We start from the raw sequence: 21,909 nt of genomic DNA on the forward strand, positions 1-21,909 counted from the left end.
AGAGGAGAATTAAGACCAATTTGTTAAAAGAACCACGTTAAGTGCAACCAGCTTTTGAAGCAAATGCCACTATCAGATTGATTTAATAGTTTTCCCTCTTGGAATTGTTCCTGCTCCAGCTCCTAAAAAAAGATTTTAAAAAGGATTATTTGATTGACTTGCCCCATTGTAAAGTATGCACCTGCTGTGAAATGAAGCCATGGAGAAAAAAAAAAGTTGAATAATTTAACTTTTTTATTTGTAAAGATAATCAGGGTTTTTCTGATTACATCTTAACTTCATAAATGTTAAATAACCTATCAGCATCTAGTTGTTGTAAATTATGAAAAGGAGCATTGCAAGGAATATTAACCAACGAAATCCTTGTTCTTTAGTGAACAAGAAAATGTGTTATGGCAGCTTGTCATTGTGCGACTGGTAACTTTGACACCAAATAACAAAACTGCCATTTGCACTTAGGGTAAATTGGTTCACTTGAGCTTCCACTGCTCCACTTGCTCTGACATAAATTTATGAACTCAGGAACTAACCAAGTCGTGTGGCTTCCCAGCTGACTTTAACAAATATGCCCATTTCATTTTATTTAGTCATCAGAATACCAGGGGGCTCAGTCATTTTAGACTCATTGCAGATGGTGTAGGGTTTGCAGGAACACAAGAGACTTGCATGTCACAGTCCTGTAAATTATGACAGTGGAGGGGGCACTCTTTCCTAAACGCATGTCAGTGTTTGACGTGTTCATGGCTTAGAGGAGCATTTTCTGAATCAACACCTCATAGGTGTATGGAAAGGACATTTATTTCCTATTAATAAGACATGAAAAATATACTTTCCAAGTTCACAGATTGGCTAGTCATGTTTGAACCTAGATTAAAATTATGCTTATAGTTGAAATGTGGTAGAAGCATAGTTTTGACCCTGACCCCCTGGAAGTACTGTCCTTCTTAGTGGAAGTTTCCTTCTTGAAGACTGCAAAATCTGAAAGTAGACCAGTGGGTATAGACTGAAAACATACAGAGAAGCCACCTCAGATAAACTGGAGGGAATACCACTACCCAAATTACTGCTGTGAATAAATAATAGATTATTTTCATAGGAATACAACTTGATCATATCTAAGAACGCATGAAAATAAAACTAGATAACAAAATATTGTTATGAAGACATTTACTTAAATGAATATGACACTTATTTGTAATTGGAATAGCAATCTTATATGAAAGATGGGTTCAAAAGTGTTTGAGGGCACTTGAAAACAGTTGCCATGGTTGCTTTGTGTTTTTTATTTCCATTTCATTTTGTTTTGTAAATATGTCTGTCATTTATTAAGCACTTTATATATTTCGGGAACATATAAAATGCTGTACATATATTTTCAAAAAGAATCCTCACAACTCTTTATGAGGTGTCTATTGGTATCATCATTTTACACATGAAGAGACAGGCATTCATAGGCGTTGGTTAATTTGCCAGTGGATTGCTAAGGAAATAAGTGCAGAAGAAGAATTTGATCTGTCTGACACCACTCCATGGTTTAGTCTAGTTCAAAAAGAATGATGGCATTTTTTCATAAATGTATGTTTGTCAAACTTATCTACAAGATCTACCCAAGGAACAAAGATGACAGAATGAACATGTAATTTCAGGAAGTCTGAAAACAGCCTAAAGCCGTCATCAAAAACTTGCAATTTCTTTAAGCTCTTGCTTTTTATCTTAAAATTTCATATGAATGTGCCATTGTATTCCAGTGTGTTATCTTAATTGAAAAAATAATGCTAATGAGCAAAGCAAAAGAAACCATCAAAAGAGCAGGAAGACAGCCCACAGAATGAGAAAAAATATTTGCCAACTGTATATCTGAACAAAGGCCTAACATCTAGGATCTACAAGGAACTCAAACGTGCTGAAAGGAAAAAAACAAACAGCCCCATTACAAAGTAGGCAAAAGACATGAATAGACAATTCTCAAAAGAAGATGTACGAACAACAAACAGACATGTGAAAAAGTGTTCAGCTTCACTCATCATCAGAGAAATGCAAATCAAAATCACACTGAGATACCACCTAACCCCAGTAAGAATGACCATCATTAATAAAACAAACAACAACAGATGCTAGCGAGGATACGGAGAAAAAGGAACACTTCTGCACTGCTGGTGGAATGCAAACTAGTGCAACCTCTTTGGAAGACAGTGTGGTGATTTCTGAAATAACCAGAAATTGACCTTCCGTAGGGAATTGACATTCCCTATTGGGAATATACCTGGAGGAACTCAACTCATTCTACAAAAAAGATACCTGCACACGTATGTTTGTTGCAGCTCTATTCACAATAGCAAAAACATGGAACCAACCATGTTGCCCATCGAAGCTGGACTGGATAAAAAAATGTGGTACACATACACAATGGAATATTGTGCAACCATAAAGAAGGACAAACGTGAACTTTGCAGCAACTTGCATGGATTTAGAGTCAATCATACTCAGTGATCTTATCACAGAAACAAAGAACAGAGTACCATATGTTCTCACTCATAAGCGGACCTTGAACAATTACAATACTATAAGGAAGGGATTGGCAGCTGAGGGAAACTGCTAGCAGAGCGACAGGCATACCTCATTAACAAGGGTACCTGTATAATAAACGTTTGTATACCTAACCCTGAATTGTACCCCACATCTTTATAATTAAAGAAAAAATGTATTATGCAATTTATCATTTGGGAAAATGTTTTCTGTGAATCATATTGACTAATGAGTGAGATACTGTTATAGTTCGAGATATCAGGAAGATCCAAACAAACAAAAAACTAACCTCAACAACAGGTTCAGGGTCCAGGCAACTCTTCTCTTCTTCATTTTGTCATGATTATGTGGGTACAAACAGCAACCTTTCCCCAATGTTCTATAAACTGTGGCAGAGTAAAAATAAGGAGAAATGCCCAAAATATGAGGTGGAATATTTTATCATTCCAAGACACTCTGGATGGAAATTTCCAAAAGGAAATCTTCCTGCTGAGAGGTTCAATTGCAGACTGAGAAAGTTCCTAATTCATTCTTCAGTCTCTTTTACTTCTGCAAGCAACACTCTCTAAAGAACATTTTTAGTGGGAAGGGGGAAAAAAACTTGATTATATTGCTCTTTATTTTACCTCTAATATACTACTTAAGTTTCCCCCACCCATTAATGAACTGAGAGTCTCAAATGTTCTCTGTAATCAATTCTTTCATTCAATACTCAAACTTCATTTTAATTATTGCCATCTTGTTGGGAGCAGCATAAACATTCCCAGATTTGTCTTGCAGTTGAGAATTAGGCCTTGAAGAATATCCTCTAAATAGGCCCATTATGTGCACTGACCATACCAACAAAGATAAAAATAAATTTATTTAACTTTTTAGTCATATAATTTTTGTCATGATATTATTTTCTTCATTGAAAAAGTAATAATATAGGACCTTCTGCTACCTGAAATCGAGTAGAAGCATCACGGGCCAAGTCAACTTTTCAGCCCATGTCTAGGGCAGATCACTACATTGAGTTTATTTTAAAGCACTAGTGAGGGTAGGTGCAGTGACTCATACCCATAATCCCAGCACTTTGGGAGCTGAGATAAGAAGATTGCTTGAGGTCAAGAGTTCAAGACCATCCTGAGCAACATAGAAAGACCTTCATCTCTTTAAAAAATAATGTTTTTTAAAAAAATTAGCCAGTGTGATGGCTCACATAGTTCCAGCTACTTGGGAGGCTGAGGCAGAAGGATGGCTTGAGCCCAGGAATTAAAGGTTGCATTCCAGTATGAGTGACAGAATGAGACCCTGTCTCTAAAAAAGAAAAGAATCAATAACGAGAGACTAAAATTAAGTTGTCCTTTGATTACATTATGAACAGTATTTGTTCAATATGTTGGCCCATCGGCATAAGCTTTTGCTGTTATCATACAGTTGGCTCACACCGAGGTGACGAGAGTTTTTATCTCTTTAACTGGCTAGTAAACGTTCTAATCACTCACAACACATATACTTTTCTAATTTTAGACTTTTGGGAAGAAAAACACCCAATCATTGTGAACAAGGAAAAGTGGGATTCTGCTGGTTTCCCTTGCTCAGAAGAGAAATCCTGTTTCCCCAATTTTGCACATCAAAGTGATATTCTAACAACAGTAGGCCTTCACTTAGCATAGTTAATAGGATCTTGGAAACTGTGACTTTAAGCAAAACAATGTATAAGGAAACCAGTTTTACCATAGGCTACCTGATATAGGCAAGAGTTAAATTTCTATGACCTATTTCTGGTCACAACAATATCACCAAACATTTAAATAAAGACTAAAGCACTTCTAACATTAAACATTTAAATAAACGTGAACTATGCACACATTTAAGAAAGAATAATAAAAACAAGTAAGATAATTATTTATCCACAGTTTGATAAGTGAATGAGGGCAGTCAAAGGAATAAATGTTTTTGAAGTGAAAATTAGAACAAGCTCCTCTTACCACCATGCAATTTAAAAATCATCACACGCAGCACAAGCTCCCAGAGTGCTTTCGTACCATACCATTTATTGTTGTGTATCTATCTGTATGTTTAGCACAGATTTTACAAAATTTTATTTTACAATCATTTGTATGCATTCATTTATTAATTTTATGACATGCCTGTTCCAGTTCAGGGCTGTGGTGGCCAGAGTCCATTCAGGCAGCTCAGGGCCATCCCATCACAGGGTGTGCTCCACACTCACTCAGACCGGGACAGTTCAGACTTGCCAATTCATTTAACAGGCACATCTTTAGAATGTGGGCGGAAACAAAAGCACCTGGAGAAAGCCCACACAGGCTTGGGAGAACATGCAAACTCCACAAACAGTAGCTGTAGCCAGGAATCAATTTTTTTTCTCATCAGTATTAATGAAATAAGATAAGGTGCAGTGTCTCACACCTGTAATCCCAGTACTCTGGGAGACCAAGACAGGAGAATTGCTTGAGCCCAGGAGTTCGAGACCAACCTGGGCAACATACTGAGACCTCATCTCTACAAAAATAAAAAAAATTAGCTGTGTGTGATAGCACCATCTGTAGTCCCAGCTATATATAAAAATGACATAATGTTGACTGAAACAACATTATTTGAAGACTTACTGTACAATTTATTCTTGTCTCTGAATATACTTTGACACAAGCCCATGAATATCCAGAATATATGTATTTCAGGTTGGGTCTTCAGAACTTTAAATATCTCCCTATAATTTGCTTATTCTATCAGTCATAAGCCTAACTCATCCAACTTCTGTTTCCTTGCATCTAATCAATCTCCAAGACGTATTCTGCCTGTCTGTACATGTTTTCTCAAAGCTATCATTTGCTCCCCAGTTGTCCGACCCAAGACACCAGTATCAAAAAAGTGCATAAATACTGAGGGATAAACTTCGTTATCAGATGAGCTTGAGTTCAAATCCTAGCTTCCTCACAATTGATCAGTGTGCCATCTGGAACAAGTTTCTTAATTTCTCTGAGAATTAGTTTTCTCATCTTTAAAAAACAATGGTAATATTATTTACCACCCAGTATTGTCCTGAGGGTAGATTCATTTATTTAGTCAACCAACATTTATTAAGCTGCTACTTTATGCAAAAATCTAGGCCCTGGAACCACAATGGGGAGAGCAAAGTCCCTGATGTTTATGAAGTTGATAGTCAAGTAGTATTACATGAGACAATGCGTGCTGCCTGGCATAATACAGGGATACAATGAGATGATGGTTCTTGTTTGTTCTGTTGCTGCAGCTATGAATTTTAAACTGGTCTCCCTACCTCATCTCTCATGTTGTCAATCATTCACTTGCCAGGAGTGTTATCTTCCTAAAATATAGGCTAGCTCTTGTTTACACTTTCAAAATCTTCTTGTTGCTGAGTATAGATAAAGCCCAGATTTTTTAAAGAAATAATTCATAAGATTTAGTGGTCACTTGAGTTTGCAAGTGAAGAAAGCAGGGTCTACTCTAAAAGTCTTATTCTAAAGCCTGTAGTCCAGGGATATGGAGAGATGATATTATCACTAACTGGAAGAGGAAACCAAAGGGAAAAAGAGCAGGTTTGGGAGTAGAAAATACAGCTAGTTCTGTTTTGCACCTGTTGAGATCTAGGTCTCTGTGGAATATCTAATAGAAATAGACTGTTGAAAAAAAGACAAATCTGGGATACAGGACAGATATAAAACCAGAGATAAGAATATAGGAACCACTGATAGAATCATAGTAGTTTAAGCTTTTAGAATACATTTAACAGTTTAGCTCTGATGCTCTAAATTTATAATAAAAAGTCTCAGTCTGGGTTGCCAGCTTTAGCACAATCTAGCACCTTTCCAGAGGAAAAAAATTGATCAATCCTTCTGAAGAAGATCAGTATCTCATTGAGAGACTTCTTTTTCATCGATCCTACACAAAATCCTGACCATTTTTGGTTTGTACTAGCCCCTCCACACTTTAAATATTGAGCCTACATCTACAAAAACAAAGCCATGTTTATTTTTTAGACCTCATCTCTCTTAGATCATTGAGCTCTATGCTGTTTTCTCAGTAATGTATGTAGATTCCATTGTTTCTAGAGTAAAGACAGACTTATTTAAGTACTACAAAGGTAAGTAACTAAACCTGTAAGTGCTATAAACTCTCAGATTAGGGAGAAAATGTAATAGGAAGCTCCATTTTATTCTTCATTCAAAGCTCATATTCTCTCCCTGAAAAAGTATTCATATTGTTCAAGATCAAACAAAACCTAGCAGGCATTTAATTACAAGAATAGATTGTGAAGAGAAGTTAAAATGACAAGACCTCCTCTCTTTAGGAAGCAATGGTGAAAAATGACAATATAGGAACCCAAATTCCATAAGTATTTAGGTCCATAAGTCTCACTGACAGTGAACTGTCCTGACTCAATAATTAATGCACTGGGAATTATCTAGGTAGACCATGATTTGTATATTTTATGGGCTATTATGTCAAGGATCCATGTCAGACAAGATGCATACACAATGCTCTACAGAAAAATTATTGTCACAGGCAAAATTGGTGTTTTTTTAATGAACTTTAAGAGCAAGTAAGCCCAGGAAAAATATATAGTACCATTTCTAATTCCTTTATATTTTTTAAGTTAAAGGTACCTTTATTTTTATTTTCCAATGAATATATCTTTGATTAGAACTACTTTCAATTACAAAAATGTTTAATACTCATTGTTCTTAAAGGATAACCTTCTGTATAACCATTCTCTCTCTCTTTAAAGGGATCCTCATCCCCGAAATTCCTGTGGAGTACAATATCTTACTCAATGATGGAAGTGCAACACCTCTGACCTTATCTGTTGGTCATCATCAGTCCATCCTTCTGGAAAATTTGGCTCCATTCACACAGTATGAGATAAGGATACAAGCGTGTCAAAATGGTGAAAGTCTTTAAGACACTTGGTCTGAGATTTTATAAAAAAGTATTTCATAAAAAAAAAAGATTCATTTAAAAGGAATAGATTCGCAGTCCAAATACAAAGACTAACATTTCATTTCTTATTTGTAGTGGACTGTTTACCCAGAAAAATCAGAGCCTGCCATCGAGTGAAGCATTATGCATTTCTGCACATTAAATCATGAATATTTAAATATATCAAAATGGTGGTTTGCAAAGTCTTGTTTTATAAGGCCCTTTAAAAGACAAACACCTAGCTCACACAAAGGAGTCATTGGTAATATAAAACAAAATGAGTATTACAAAAATTTCACAAAAAATGTATTTCCCTTGGTTTTACTTAAATTATATTCAGGAGGGGGAAATCAGAAGTTATTTAAAAGTTGAATTACACCCAAATGAATCTTACATACTTTACAGTGTTCCTTTGAATCCTATTTCATGTAAACGAACCATCACCTTGTGCTTCATGGCTTAGGCTGGGGTTGGTGAAATTATCATCTATCTGTGTTGTCTTAAGGAAGAGACTCCCCCATTCCCTTCATCCCTCCAAATGAATAATTGGTTACATGTACACTGAGATTTGAGAGGGGAGAACAGGGAATCAAGAGTGTTGCATATGATTTTATTTTACATTAAATGTAGAAATGGATGGATATGGCTATATTAATATATCATATATATGGTATCATGATATATATTATATAATATAAAACACCTCATTGCTAAGTAAAGATGTAACTCATATTGGTGAACAAAACATTTTTTTTCACTTGATGTTAAGGAAACTTACCAACCATATACTCAGTGTGTAGTTGGAACTCCTGTTTTACACATCATTAGGAACTTCTGTTTCCAAATGAATCCTGCTTCCCAGAGTTAGTTAGGATTAAGAGTCTGCAGTTTTGCTATACTGAATTCATATCAGAAATTGCAAGTCAGTCTGTTCACTTGTCTCTACAAAACAGACCATGGCATTTTTGTTCAAAGGGTATTGCTTGCTCTGACCTGGTGTTCAGCTGATCAACATGAAAACAGCTTTAAATTAATGTTTTATTGATTTAAGTCAGCTTCTGCACCTCCATGTCCCTGAAAGTGTGGTATGGAAGTACAATATCCTTCAGATTAATTGACTCCTGTGTGTTTGAAGAATGGTCATTAATTTAAAATATTAGGAAAAATAAAACATTATTAAGAGCATTCAAGATGTATAGGTAACACATACATTTGTGAAATTCAAGTGCATTCTCACTTTCTGTTTAGAGTGATTGCAATAAACTAAAGAAACTTCAGACAAGCATATGTTTTGTTTATGCCTATATAAATATATGATTAATTAATGAGATTTCCAGAAATAATGTTTTATTTAAAAGCTCAAATCCTATATAAATTTATAGTACTGTCAAGAAAATATATATGTTTATGTATACAAGGATATATGTAAAAGTATACAAAGTTCAGATAAAATACTTTTCATGATTTCCCTATGCATATGCATATGATATCCTTTTTATGATATCCTTAAGTATATGCATATGTAACTCTTTCTCTGCCTGACAAATAACTGAAGACTTTGGTTTTTCTTTTTTCAGGAGGTTGTGGAGTTAGCAGTAGGGTGTTTGTCAAAACATCTGAAGCAGCCCCAATGGAGCTTAATGCTCCCATTCTTAAGGCACTGGGGCCAGCTTGCATAGAGATTAAGTGGATGCCACCTAAAAAACCAAATGGAGTTATCATCAACTACTTTATTCACAGGTAAGAGTAAATGGTACTATTATTTTTAGTTATTAAAGAATGTGTACTATTCCAGGACTACAAAATCCAATACACTTTCTACTTTCATAAGTAAGGAAAAGGATGGGAGTTCATGTTTTTTGGAGCACCCACTGGTGGGGACTAAGACTGGCGTTCAAACTTTTATACATTATCTAAGGAAAAAAGCCAGAATTACTATACAATATTTCTGATTGAGCTCTGTTTGCTAGCTGAGATCTTATAGCCAACATAGCTTTATGTTTGGTGAAGTAGTAGAAAAATCTGCGAGAAGCTCACTGACCAAGAGAACATAGTCTTTCCAGAAGAGGAACCAGATCCGAGACAAAAATTCTAATATTTCTCATCACTTACATAAAGATTGAAAATGTCTCTTTCATCCTACAAAGATGGCATTTTTTAGATGCAGAAAGAGTGGCTCCACTCTCCAGCTCTTTTTTATTGAGTCTCCACTCCATTGGTTAGATGGTGTTACTGCAGCTTGTTTTCACCATCATGTGAAGAATGTATTAAGTGCATCTACCTAAAAGAAAGAAAAGAAAGAAAAAGAGAAGGGATGAGAAAAGAGGAAGAGACAGACTGAAAGAAGACAGAGATGAGAGGAAGAGAGATAAGACTGTGGACATTTTGGTTTGAAGAGACTTAGTCTTCACCTGATCAACATGAACATTGCTTTAAATTAATGTTTTCTTTAAATAAATAATGAGTGAGGGTTGGGAGAAGAGGGAAGGGAGGCATGAAATGGGAGAGATGAGAAGGAGTGAAGGATAGAATAGAGAGAATGAGAAAGGGAGGGGGAAGAGGGAGAAGGCAGTGGGAAAGAGAGGAGGAGAGAAGGAGAAAGTGAAATACAAGTAGGATCACAGGGGCAAAGAGCTGTTAACTGAAAGCTTGCTATCTAAGACCGAAAACATAGATACTGGCAGACACAGAAGTTGCAGATTGAAACCCCCATTTCAACAGCAATGTATTTACATTAGGCCTGCAAAGCACAACACGTTTCTTCTCAGATCCTCATCCCCCACCTCAGCATCCTTTTTCAGTCTCTCTGGCAGTCTCAGGTCTTCCCTTGTTCAGTCCTATGCCCTGAAACTTCATTCAGGCTCCTCTTATAACTTCAGATATTGAAACCCTTTGATTCAGATCAGTCTTCAGTGTTGAACTAAGGGTTCGTAGAATAATTATAAAAGGAGAAAGTATTGTTGTATTTCTGGTTATGTAAATGACATCTCCATAAAGGAACAAGCCAAATTTCTCCTTAGCAAACATTAATTTGAGGAATAATATTTCTGATTCAAATACACATGAACATGTAAAAATGGCTTATGTGAATTTATATTTTATGCTAAGCACATTAGTGCAGGCTCTAAAATGCCCATCCTCTTGAAATAGTTTTCTTTCATCTACTTAATGCTAATTGTATGAGAAAAGCACATCAAATTCCTATTCTGAATAAAGGGAAATAAAGTATCTGTTATAGAGCAGGACGTGGCTTCACACTGTTGGTTTTGTAAATAAAGCTCGTGATTACAGTGACTATTCCATGGCAGCTATAGAAAGGGAAAACAGGAAATATAATGCAGAAAGCCCGCTTCAATGAAAAATACTGTAAATTGAATTTGACAGCATTTGATGGCATTTGATTATTCTAGTCACAGCCAAACAATGATATAAAGAGTAATATGAAACAGAATGTGTTACTGCCTAGCAGACTCAAAAGCAATAAACCTTCCTCCAATGTGACACAATCACTTCACAATCATAATTGTAGCCTGTTTGATACCTCTGAGTACAGCAGAAGGGCACTGACTGACATAGATACATTTTGTTTTTTATTTAAAGTGAAATGAAAATGGCGCACTGGGGCTCCAGATACAATCGTTATATTCACCTACATAGGCATGAATCACTTGGCAGTTATTTCGGCTGAAGTTTAAATGTGCTTAGACAACAACAATATCAAATTTTTCTTAGATAGCTGCAAAAAAAAATCAGAAATTTGTAAGGACAGAAATAGAATGTAGACACATAGTTCTTTTTCATTCTGAGACTACATAGAGCCCCTTATACAGTTATAGCCACAAGCCTGCAGTATTTCTGAGGAGGTTATGGCATGTAATTTCTGCTTCATCATTTGCCTCCTCTTTCTTCTAGTGCCTCCAAAGGAAATACATTTAGCTCAAACCAAAGATAGGGGTTGGCCTATGCAGATATTTTCATTAAATTGTAGGAGGTCAACTTACCAATTTCATTTAAAAATGCTTGTCACTCTTCTCACCAACTCCCCAAATCATTATCTCTTCTGTAATTTTCTTCTATTGTTTAAATGTCACCTCTAGATATTATCGTATTTAAGAGTGCCTGCCCTATGAAAGAGAGAAAATGTTTAGAACTTCAAAAAACGAAGCAAAATCACCTAGTAAGAACAAACTATTCACATGATTGATTCTACTTAATGTACCTGTTAACTTAGGCTACTTTGTTGAGTACGTGTAAGTCACACACACACACACACACAGAAATTTGCCACAAAGTTTTTTTTTTTAATAAAAAATAGAGACAACATTTAAGTTAGTGTTTTGCAGCCTGTTCATTGATAGGATATAGACAAGGCCATGTTGGGTATTTGCTTCCTTCTCACAGGGAGTTTGGCTTGTATAATGAAATTTCCTTAATATTCCTTCTTTATCTTATGTCTGTAACCTTGTTAATGGCAAAATTCTCATCACTTTCATCTGTAAAATCCAACAAACACGTTACCTTAGGACTTTGCAAAACACAGAATAAAATAATCTCTTCCCACTAAGAGCTTCCATTTTAATGGAGACAAAAAATGTGTGGGGTTTATTAATCTCATGAGCTTTCTCTTTAAATAAATAAAAGTATTTGATCAATATACATTGAAAGACAAAAATACACACAAGCACCCCTGTGTACAATATAAAAATAAGAACAAATGATGAAGTTTTCTTCTGAGTATTTAGTAAGGTTTTAAAGAATAAATTCTGTAATAGTCTAGAAGGATGTACAATATAGAAGGCTATTCCTAGCAAGGAAATGAAAACAATTTTATAGAATGGATGATTAAGTTGATTGAGTTAATTAAGAAAAGGTGAGTTTTGAATCAAAAGCAAAGGAATTTTGATATAATTCAAATTCTGTTGTGTGGAAAGATAGAAATTGCTGTTGATATTAAGAGACAGAGACAGAGAAAGAGAGGGAGAGTGACATATCTACTGAGGGAGATATAAAGATCTATCTATGAGACTTGAACCCTATTACCAATTAACCTCACGACAGTGAGAGATATAAGACAAACTAAATAAATAAAAGAGTGCAATATAATTGAAAAATAGAAATATTTACCAGAAAACTTAGAGGAGAGAGGAATTCACTCTGTCTAGAATATTCATGGAAGACTTCATGAAGTTCATGTCATGGAGACTAAGCCTTACAAAACAAAAATTTAATAACTATTTAAATTGTAAAATAAATACATTTGTTGGGAAAAGGTTTTATTAGTACAGAAGATTACTAAGGTAAGAAGATTCCTTCTTATGACATCCCATGACATATATAATTTCCATCAAGGAAGTGACACTATTAATTTTAATATATTAACATTGATATTCTAGCTTTGTATTTTCTTTTACATAAAAAGAATCAAATTTTCCATGATGTTCTGCAATTTGGGGGTGGGGGAAGTTGATAAGAGATATATGAGTGGAGACCCAAAAAAGCTGGAATTCATTTCTAAAAAATTGTGTGTTTATTCTTTTTAAAAATTTTTTTAAAGATATAGAGTACAATTCAGGATAGGTATACAAGTGGTCATTGTACAGGGTAAAGTTTGAGCCTCCCTTTGGTCCCTCTTTGCCTGGTTTGAGATCAGGTACCCTTATTGATGTTGTGTCCCCCTTCCCACCCCTGCAGTATCTCGCTGCTGCCAATCCCTTTCTTATAGTGTTATGGTAAATGTTCAGAGTCCGCTTATGAGTGAGAACATGTGGTACTCTGTTCTTTGTGTCTGTGATAGATCTGTTTGATAAACTCTAAATCCATCCAAGTTGCTGTTAAGTTCATATGTTCGCCCTTCTTTATGGCTGCATAATATTCCATTGTGTATATGTAGCACATTTTTAAAAATCCAGTCCTGTTTTGATGGGCAGCACAGTTGGTTCCATATTCATTCTTACGTGTTTAAACTTCAATCACTTTCAAAGTACTCTCTGTTTGATGTAGTACTACTGAGATGTTTTTTCCATTTCTGAAAACAGTTTTAGAACGCGTCAATTTTGATGCCTTTTAGTGCTTCTGCTGTTTTTTATTTCACCTCTTCCACATCACCAAAATGTTTCCCTTTGTGGACCTTTTTCATCCAAGGAAACAACAAAAAAACGTTGTTCAGGGCAAGATTGGGTGAATGGGGGGGTGGGGCACAAGGGTCATGTAAAAAATAACCGCAGCTGCTCAGGATGCTGAGGCAGGAGGATCACCGGAGCCCAGGAGCTAGAGAGGAGCCTGAGAAACATAGAGAGACCTCGTCTCTACACAAAATAAAAATAAATAAACAAATTAGCAGGGAATGGTGGCACACACTGCTAGTCCCACCCACTTGGCAGGCTGAGGTGGGAGAATCGTGTGAGCCCAGGAGTTGAGGTTGAGCTATGATCATGCCACTGCACTCCAGTCTGGGTGACAAAGGAGATCCCCATCTCTAATAATGATAACCATAATAATAATAATAATTTAAGATAATTTTAAAACAAATTTCAGAAAGTGAATCCTTTGGATAATTAGCAGGTGAGTGGTAAGTATGGTAAGTCACTAAGAGTTTTAAAAAGATTGTCAACTGGGCTCGGTGGCTCAGCCTGTAATCCCTCGCCTTTGGGAGGCTGAGGTGAGTGGATTGCCTGACTCCATGGGTTCGAGACCCGCCTGGGCAGCGAGACCTCATCTCTACAATAAATCAAAAAATCAGCCGGGTGTGGTAGCATATGCCTGTAATTCCGGCTACTCGGAAGGCTGAGGAGGAAGGATCGCCGGAGCCCAGCAGGTCGAGGCTGCGGTGGCCGGAAGCAGCCACTACACTCCAGTCTGGGCGACAGAGTGAGATTCCAACTCAAAAAACAAAAAAAGATTGTCTTAAAATTTTGTAATATCTTTGACATCATTTCCTTCAACACCAGAGCATTCACCCATGCCACAAAGTTTGATGGTTCAACCTTCATAACACATTTTGTAAATCACCTGTGTTTCCGTTTCCTCTACCAGCAACATAGTTCAGCATCTATGTATATTTATTCTCCTGTGAACAGTTGGGATGACCTCCCTGTTCAATGCAGCCTCTACACAACTGCCAACTGTATTCTGAAAAACAGCTTTGGCCATCATCTCTCTGTGATAACTTCATTTGCATAGTGTATTACATTTTACCTAGCAATTTTTATATGCTTTAATTATTACAAGAATTCTGGTTGTTAAGGTAACTGGTATGGTTATTAACTCCAGTTTCAAAATGAAATGGAAACTAGAGAACATAGGCAACTTTGCCCAAAGTCATTGAACTAAGTGGCAGAGCCAGGACCTGCAACCTATGTCCTCACTACAGGTGTTTCTGGTTATTTATTTAAATTCAGAGTATTTTTAATATTCTTCATAGGGTGGAGCTGGCAGTTTTGTAATCTTAAAACTGTCATGGGAAATGCATTGAGTTCCAGTATTTTGTTCCAAATGCTTTTGAAGATAAGTAGTGACAATTGCTGGAGGGGAGAGAAGGAGTAGGGAGCTCTTAAGATTATTCAACATTGAGACAGCAGAAGTTTGAATGCCTTTTAAAACATATAGTTTATAGTTTTCATACTTATTTTTGTGTTTCCTTAGTGTTAGGCAAACTTATATGAACTCTAGTTGGAAAAAATGCATTACTAAAATATTTCCCAAATGAGCTTAAGCAAAGAATAACCATTTGGCTATTCAGAGAGAACTGAAAATATGATTTCTCTGAATATAGACTATTCAAGAGAGAACACATCCAGTTAAATAAACATGTGAAGCCTAAATCTTAAATAGATGAGGAATAATTGTGGTCTACTCAACCACTTCTGTTCAAAATGTATTTGGACATAAAGAGATACTGTCTTTTAGCCCTACAGATAGAACATTTACCTATCGGTGATATTAATTTATCAAGTACTAAATATTGATAGGAAATACTTAACCAGGTTGCATCTTCTAATTGTTCTGGTGGATAAACATGAGGCTAACATACTACTTAATCTCGTAACCAGTGTATATTTTTAAAATATACACTTTGAGGCAAATTTTTAAGAATGTCTGCTTTATAAAATCCATGAGCTGGGCTCGGTGGCTCAGCCTGTAATCTCGCGTCTTTGGGAGGCTGAGGTGAGTGGATTGCCTGAGCCCACAGGTTTGAGACCCGCCTGGGCAGCAAGACCTCATCTCTACAATAAATCAAAAAATCAGCCAGGCATGGTAGCGCATGCCTGTAATTCCAGCTACTTGGAAGGTTGAGGCGAAAGGATCACCGGAGCCCAGCAGGTCGAGGCTGCGGTGGCCGGGAGCGGCCACTGCACTCCAGTCTGGGTGACAGAGTGAGACTCCAAATCAAAAAAATAAAATAAAAAATAATAAAATCCATGACTACCTCTCAATTTGGGAATTCATGAGAATTTAATAAAAATTAATTGAATTGTCATAGAAAGATTGCAGTCAGACAAAATAGAAACTGTTACTTTCCCATAGACCATCATAGGCTTGTTTGCTGTATTGTGTTTCTAGCAAACATCTTTTTAAAAATCACAGAGAGGAGTCCTTGGCTATGAGCCCTGTGGTTCTCATTAGAATGGATTCCTCCCAATGGCACACCTGGTACCTGTTATCTGCTGCAAGCACAAAGGCCAAACCCTGCAAACCTACACTGAGTGCAGAATCTGGTCTATGCATGGTAGCGGGTAATAATGAGGTGGGCTGCCGACCTGTAATTGCAGGTCACTGAGTGGTATCCATGAAGCCTCGATAGCCTCCAGCAGGAAGCTTGTCATTGCTCATACTTAGGTCATAATGATTTATCAACTTGAGGATCATCAAATTCCCAAAGCCAGATATTTTACATACTCTGCCTTCTTGTGAAAGGTACTGTCATTTACTTTGCCTTAATAACCCCTTACATTGATGGAGTTGGTTAATCTGATATGGCAGCATGTGAATTTTCCAGCATCTGAGGAGCGTGTTAATTAAATACCCCTAACAGCCTGGAAAATATTGATGTATTCATCACTCTCTTCTCAACTAGAGAGGGAGCTGAAGGAGGAGGGTTCATAACTTGGTTACAATCTTCCCCAACTTAGAATACCTTCTAATAGAAAATAAGAGCTGATGGCAAAGAGGCAAAGATGCAGAAAAACCATAGAATTATATGCCTTGTAGTCATTCACTTGAAAAAAAATTATTGAACACTTACTGGGCTCAGATGCTGGGAATATAGAGATATGCCAACCACAATTTCTCAGGAACTTCCCTTTTTATCAGATCTGCATCATGAGTTTACATCTGGATGAGCACAGAACTGTTCCAAATGAAATATAAAATATTCAGGGCCATCCCAACAACTGACAATTCCATTTCTTTTACTTAGATGTGTAAGACTGTATATATTTAGTACCGAGAGAGTATGCATGGCCCTAGTTTTAATATCAACAAAATCTAAAGATGGGATTAAACAATCCCATTCTCAAGTAGTGGAAAGAATTTTTTAGTGTACTATGTTTTGGAAGAAACATCTAAAAGTAATTTGACTTTTGCCACTTAAAGATCTCCAAAGCAGATTCCTATTCTATTACTTATCAAGCTATTTTCATTAATTCGCACATATTATCTCTTCTACTTAACTATGAGCTCCTTTAAGTGAGGAGTGTGTCAAAAAATATATAAGAAAGAATGGTCTTGATATAGAAGAAAGAATAGTCCTTGCTTTGAGAGGTTATGGTTTAATTAGAGAAGAAAAAATTGAAATGAAGAGAAAGTAACATGTGGAAAGTGAATTTAAAACGCTTTTTAAACATCCTGAAAACAAATGCAAAATAGCATTGTGCTGTGTAAAAGAGGATACAAACTATGGGTTTCTCTTCATCGTTCCTTGTCTTCCAGTATGCTAGCCTAGGCTTTTTCACACAGTGATCCAAGAGCAGCAAGAGGGTCAGCCTCAACGTGCAAACACTTTTTAAGTCTCTGTAGTCATCGTATTTGTTACTGTCCCCTTGGCTAAAGAAAGCCATATGGCCAAGCTCAGAGTGAATGTGAAAGCATACTAATAAAAGGTGTGGATACAGGGGGACAAACAGCGTGGGGCCCTTACTACAGTCCATCTACCATAGAAAAGTAAGGATTCCCAATAATATCAGCCTCTAATAATTGAATATGCTATGGTTCCAGTTGTGTAAAAGATAAAACCCCAATATAACTGCATATGCATTGCAGGCACACACAAGCATAAAAAAATCTAGGAAATACATAAAAATGTGTTAATACTATTTAAAATATGCTTCTGTGTTTTTTTAATGTTTAAATAATATGTTGCTTTGTACTGTATATTTTGTTTTTAAGAAAAAATATCTGGAAGATAATACAATAAAATGTGATTATGTATTATGTTTAACTTTCTATATTTTTAATATTTTATTTGTATTTTCCTTGTTTTCTATCAAGTATATCCATTTCTCTATTATCAGTTGTGTGTGTGTGTGTGTGTGTGTGTGTGTGTGTGTGTGTGTGTGTGTGTGCGCGTGTGGGTGTGTATGAACTGCATTTTTAAAAATTGATATTGAGTCAGGCCTCTGGTGTACTCCTCCATCTGGTCTTTCCTGTATCATGACACCAGGAAAGAGCAGCTGAACAGTTGAGTTGATAACAAATTTTTATAAAAAGCAATGTCTTACTCCATCTACAAACCTTGTTTTGAAGTGTGCAGCTGTCACTGGTTGCCTGCTTGGTTTCTTTACAGACGTCCTGCTGGCTTTGAAGAGGAGTCTCTTTTGTTTGTCTGGTCAGAAGGATCCCTTGAATTTACTGATGCTGCAAACATTCTGAGGCCGTTTACAATCTATGAATATCGGGTCAGAGCCCATAACTCCAGGGGCTCAGTGGAGAGTCTGTGGTCATCAGTACGAACTCCGGAAGCCCCTCCTCAAGATCTTCCAGCTCCTTGGGCTCAAGCCACTGGTGCTCATTCAGTTCTGATGAATTGGACAAAGCCAGAATCGCCCAATGGCATTATCTCTCACTACCGTGTGGTCTACCAGAAGAGACCAGATGATCTGACATTGAACAGTTCTATTGTGCATGCTTTCACAATGACGGTAAGAACTTCTAAAAAAATAACAGATGCTCAGATGATCTGGTTAATTTGAAATTCATTTTCTTATCCACCTTGTCATTTTTCTTCACTTAGGGCTCAAATATATGAAAATCTTTGACATCTAAAAAGTAGCAATGTGATCATGGGGATAAAATACTGAACTGAGTATGAGGAGTACTAGGGACCAGGTTGCAGATCAAAACCAATTTATATTATCTCGAGCAAATGCATGAATCTTTTTGCCTGATTCTCATTTCTCATATTCACTAAATGGGAATAATTCAGTGCTTACCTCCATACCTCATAGGGTTCATAGATGAAATTAGGCAGAATATTTACTCTTCTACTTCCTCAATGAGCTAATGATATATATACATACATATATATGTAGTTATATATGCCAAGTTACGTGCACTATAGCTTAGTAGTGATTTTTTCTGAACTGGTTCCCTCTAGCTCATAAAACAACTTCATTCGGCCCATGTGGCCACCCAGTATTTCCTGAGTCTTTCTTTATGCTCAGCATAACATTATGTTCTACGGGAGATACAGAAAAAGATGATCCCTGTCTCAGGAAGCATTCTGTTTTGTAATATTGCAAAGACGAGAATTTTACATAAGAAAAAAATGGGAAGTGGTCGAGTTAAGTCTATAATGTCTACTACACTGGGACTTAGACTTCAAACTCCATCACCCATTAGAAATAAACCATAATACAAGAGAGAATGATGCCATATACCAAAAGTGTTAAGCCAGAAATGCTCTCGCGTGTCAGCAGGAAGCCCTCACACTGAAGAGGCTTCATGGAGAAGATGAAATGCTGTGGTCTTAGAACTTAAATACATATGGTTTTCAAAATGTGCCAAGACCTTATTAAATATGAAAAACCCTCATTAAGAAGAAATGAACGGACAACAGAAAGCATTATTTTCAAAAAGCAAACTATGTTTCTATGCTTCAAATCTAGACAACCCAGTTTACATGAAAGTTATCTTATAGAGTATAGCATTTATCAAAATATCCAAGTAATAGCAAATATATTTTCATAAAACTCCAGAAGAATATTTTTAAATGAATAGTTTTGAATGTAATGTGTTTCCATTGTCCCCATATTTAATTTCCTCATATGACAAAAAATAAGCAACATATGAAGTGCTAATATTTGTAAAACCATTCACTTTTAATAATTTCAAATTGGTACTTTTTTATTTCATACTAAGATATCCTTATGTACTAGGGTCTTTCATATTACACCTTTTAGATCCTTTATTATATGCAATGGAGACAGTTTTCTTAAGTGTAGATCTTTTTTAGTAGATATGTGATCCAGGGGAAATTAGTTACTTCTCATTATATCCTCCAAACTCATATTCTAAACTTACACCCTTAAAGTAAAATTTTTCATGAAAATACTGAAACACTCTTGATAATAGCTTTCTAAATGAGACACCTTTACTTAAATATACTTTTATTGGATGCACAAGTATTGCAATGATTAAACCTTTGATCTTTTAAAATGTGGCTTTCAGGGGTATGAGCCTAATCATTTACTCTCTCAAAACAGTTCTATTGGAATTCCACTGTGAAATATCCTATAAGTCATACCTTCATATCTGGTTTCATTCTAAAACACAAGATTTAAATTATCCGATGAATCCATGAACTCTGTACTTTATTTCATCTTCTAGGCTCTATTTTTATCACATTAAAAAGCTCCTAAAGAAAGGCAAACCTATGGCCCCAAACTTTAAACTGCACAGGGACCTTTGCACATAGGCCGTCCCTGACATAGCTTTCATTTTGATGCCCCAGTATTGCTGCATACTTCTTCTTCTCCAAAAATTATTCCTTATAATGCTAAAGAGAACAGCCAGAATAATTGAGAAACATTCTATTTTTTGAATGTGTGTATATGCATGTGTGTTCAAAGTGGCACCCCTGAAATCTGGATGTTTGGTCTTATTCTCAAAAGAAGACTTCATTCAGTTTATTAAGAAAGGTCCTGGCCAGGTGCAGTAGCTCACATCTGTAATCCCAGCAATCTGAGAGGCCAAGGCGAGAGGACCACTTGAAGCCATGAGTTCAAGACCAGGCTGGGAAACATAACAAGCCATTGCCTCTAAAAAAATGTAAAAAAAATTAGTTGAGTGTGGCGGCATGCACCAGCAGTCCTAGTGACTTGGAAGGCTGAGACAGGAAGTTCACTTGAGCCCAGGAGTTTGAGACAGCAGTGAGCTATAATCACATCACTGCACTCCAGCCTAGGTGACAGAGTGAGACCATCTGATCTTTTTAAGCAATCTAGGACATCTTTCACAAAGCAGTCAGGGCCACTTAGTGACACTCTGGTCACAAAGCCAAATTTTCAGGGCATCAGGCCAGTATGACATTTTATGAACTGACACCTTTGAAAAAGGTCATCAGAAAAATAAACTACTGTCTTTGAGTTTCATGTATTCCTACATTCCCTGTGTAGGAGATTGTGTTCAATGGTTTGTTAGGAAAAAATATATTTAAAAAATATAAAGATGGTGGTTCTACCACTCATCCAGTGTTCTATATTCCTCACCATCAAAGAAGAATTTTCTTTTATCCTAGCCAAATCCCCTTCTGTAATTTAAGTCTGTCTCTTTCTATTCAGAAGAGCATGATTTCTCTATGCTAGTGCAATGGTGCTTCAGGGTTGAACAAATTATTGACAATTCAATCCAATTTGGCAAATAGTCATTGAGTACTATATTCAATGTGTCAATACTCAATACTATACTCAACTGTATTGTTGCAGTTCACTATGAGACTGGGCGCTTGGGCAGAGCAGAGACCTTGAGAAGATAAGAATTCAGTACTGAGGCACAGCCTATTAATATTGGGCAGTTGGGGTTTCTAAGCTTCTGGCTGCTGAGTTTCTGCAGCTCATGTTTAGAAGACCCCATTTTATTTTAATTTTTTTGTATAAATGTAAGGAGTACAAGTGCAGTTTTGTTACATGCATATATTGTGTAGTGCTAAAGTCTTAGATTCTAGTGTAACCATTGCCCAGAAAATGTACAGTATACCCATTAAGTTATTTCTTATCCCTCACCCTCCTACCACTCTTCCACTCTTCTGAGTCCTCAGCATCTATTATTCTACATGTGATATCCCTGCATACATATTAGTTAACTCCCACTTATAAGTTAGAATATGCAGTATTTGACTTTCTGGTTCTAAATTATTTCATTTAAGATAATGGCCTCCAGCTCCATCCATGTTACTGTAAAAGATATGATTTCATTCTTTTTATGACTAAGTAGTATTCCAGT

General features: G+C 36.3%; 1 protein-coding gene across 1 annotated transcript in view; it reads left to right on the forward strand.

The window, feature by feature from the left end:
* LOC103255181 (usherin) overlaps positions 1 to 21,909 on the forward strand; it is a 465,104-nt gene that overhangs the window by 355,354 nt on the left and 87,841 nt on the right. The window contains exons 39-41 of the mRNA XM_008053149.2: positions 7,283 to 7,441; positions 9,051 to 9,213; positions 18,254 to 18,608. Coding sequence (XP_008051340.2) covers positions 7,283 to 7,441; positions 9,051 to 9,213; positions 18,254 to 18,608 — 677 coding nt within the window. The remainder of the gene's footprint in view (positions 1 to 7,282; positions 7,442 to 9,050; positions 9,214 to 18,253; positions 18,609 to 21,909) is intronic.

This window comes from Carlito syrichta, unplaced genomic scaffold (genome assembly GCF_000164805.1).
Source record: "Carlito syrichta isolate Samal-C Ts95f unplaced genomic scaffold, Tarsius_syrichta-2.0.1 Scaffold287916, whole genome shotgun sequence".
NCBI lineage: Eukaryota > Metazoa > Chordata > Mammalia > Primates > Tarsiidae > Carlito > Carlito syrichta.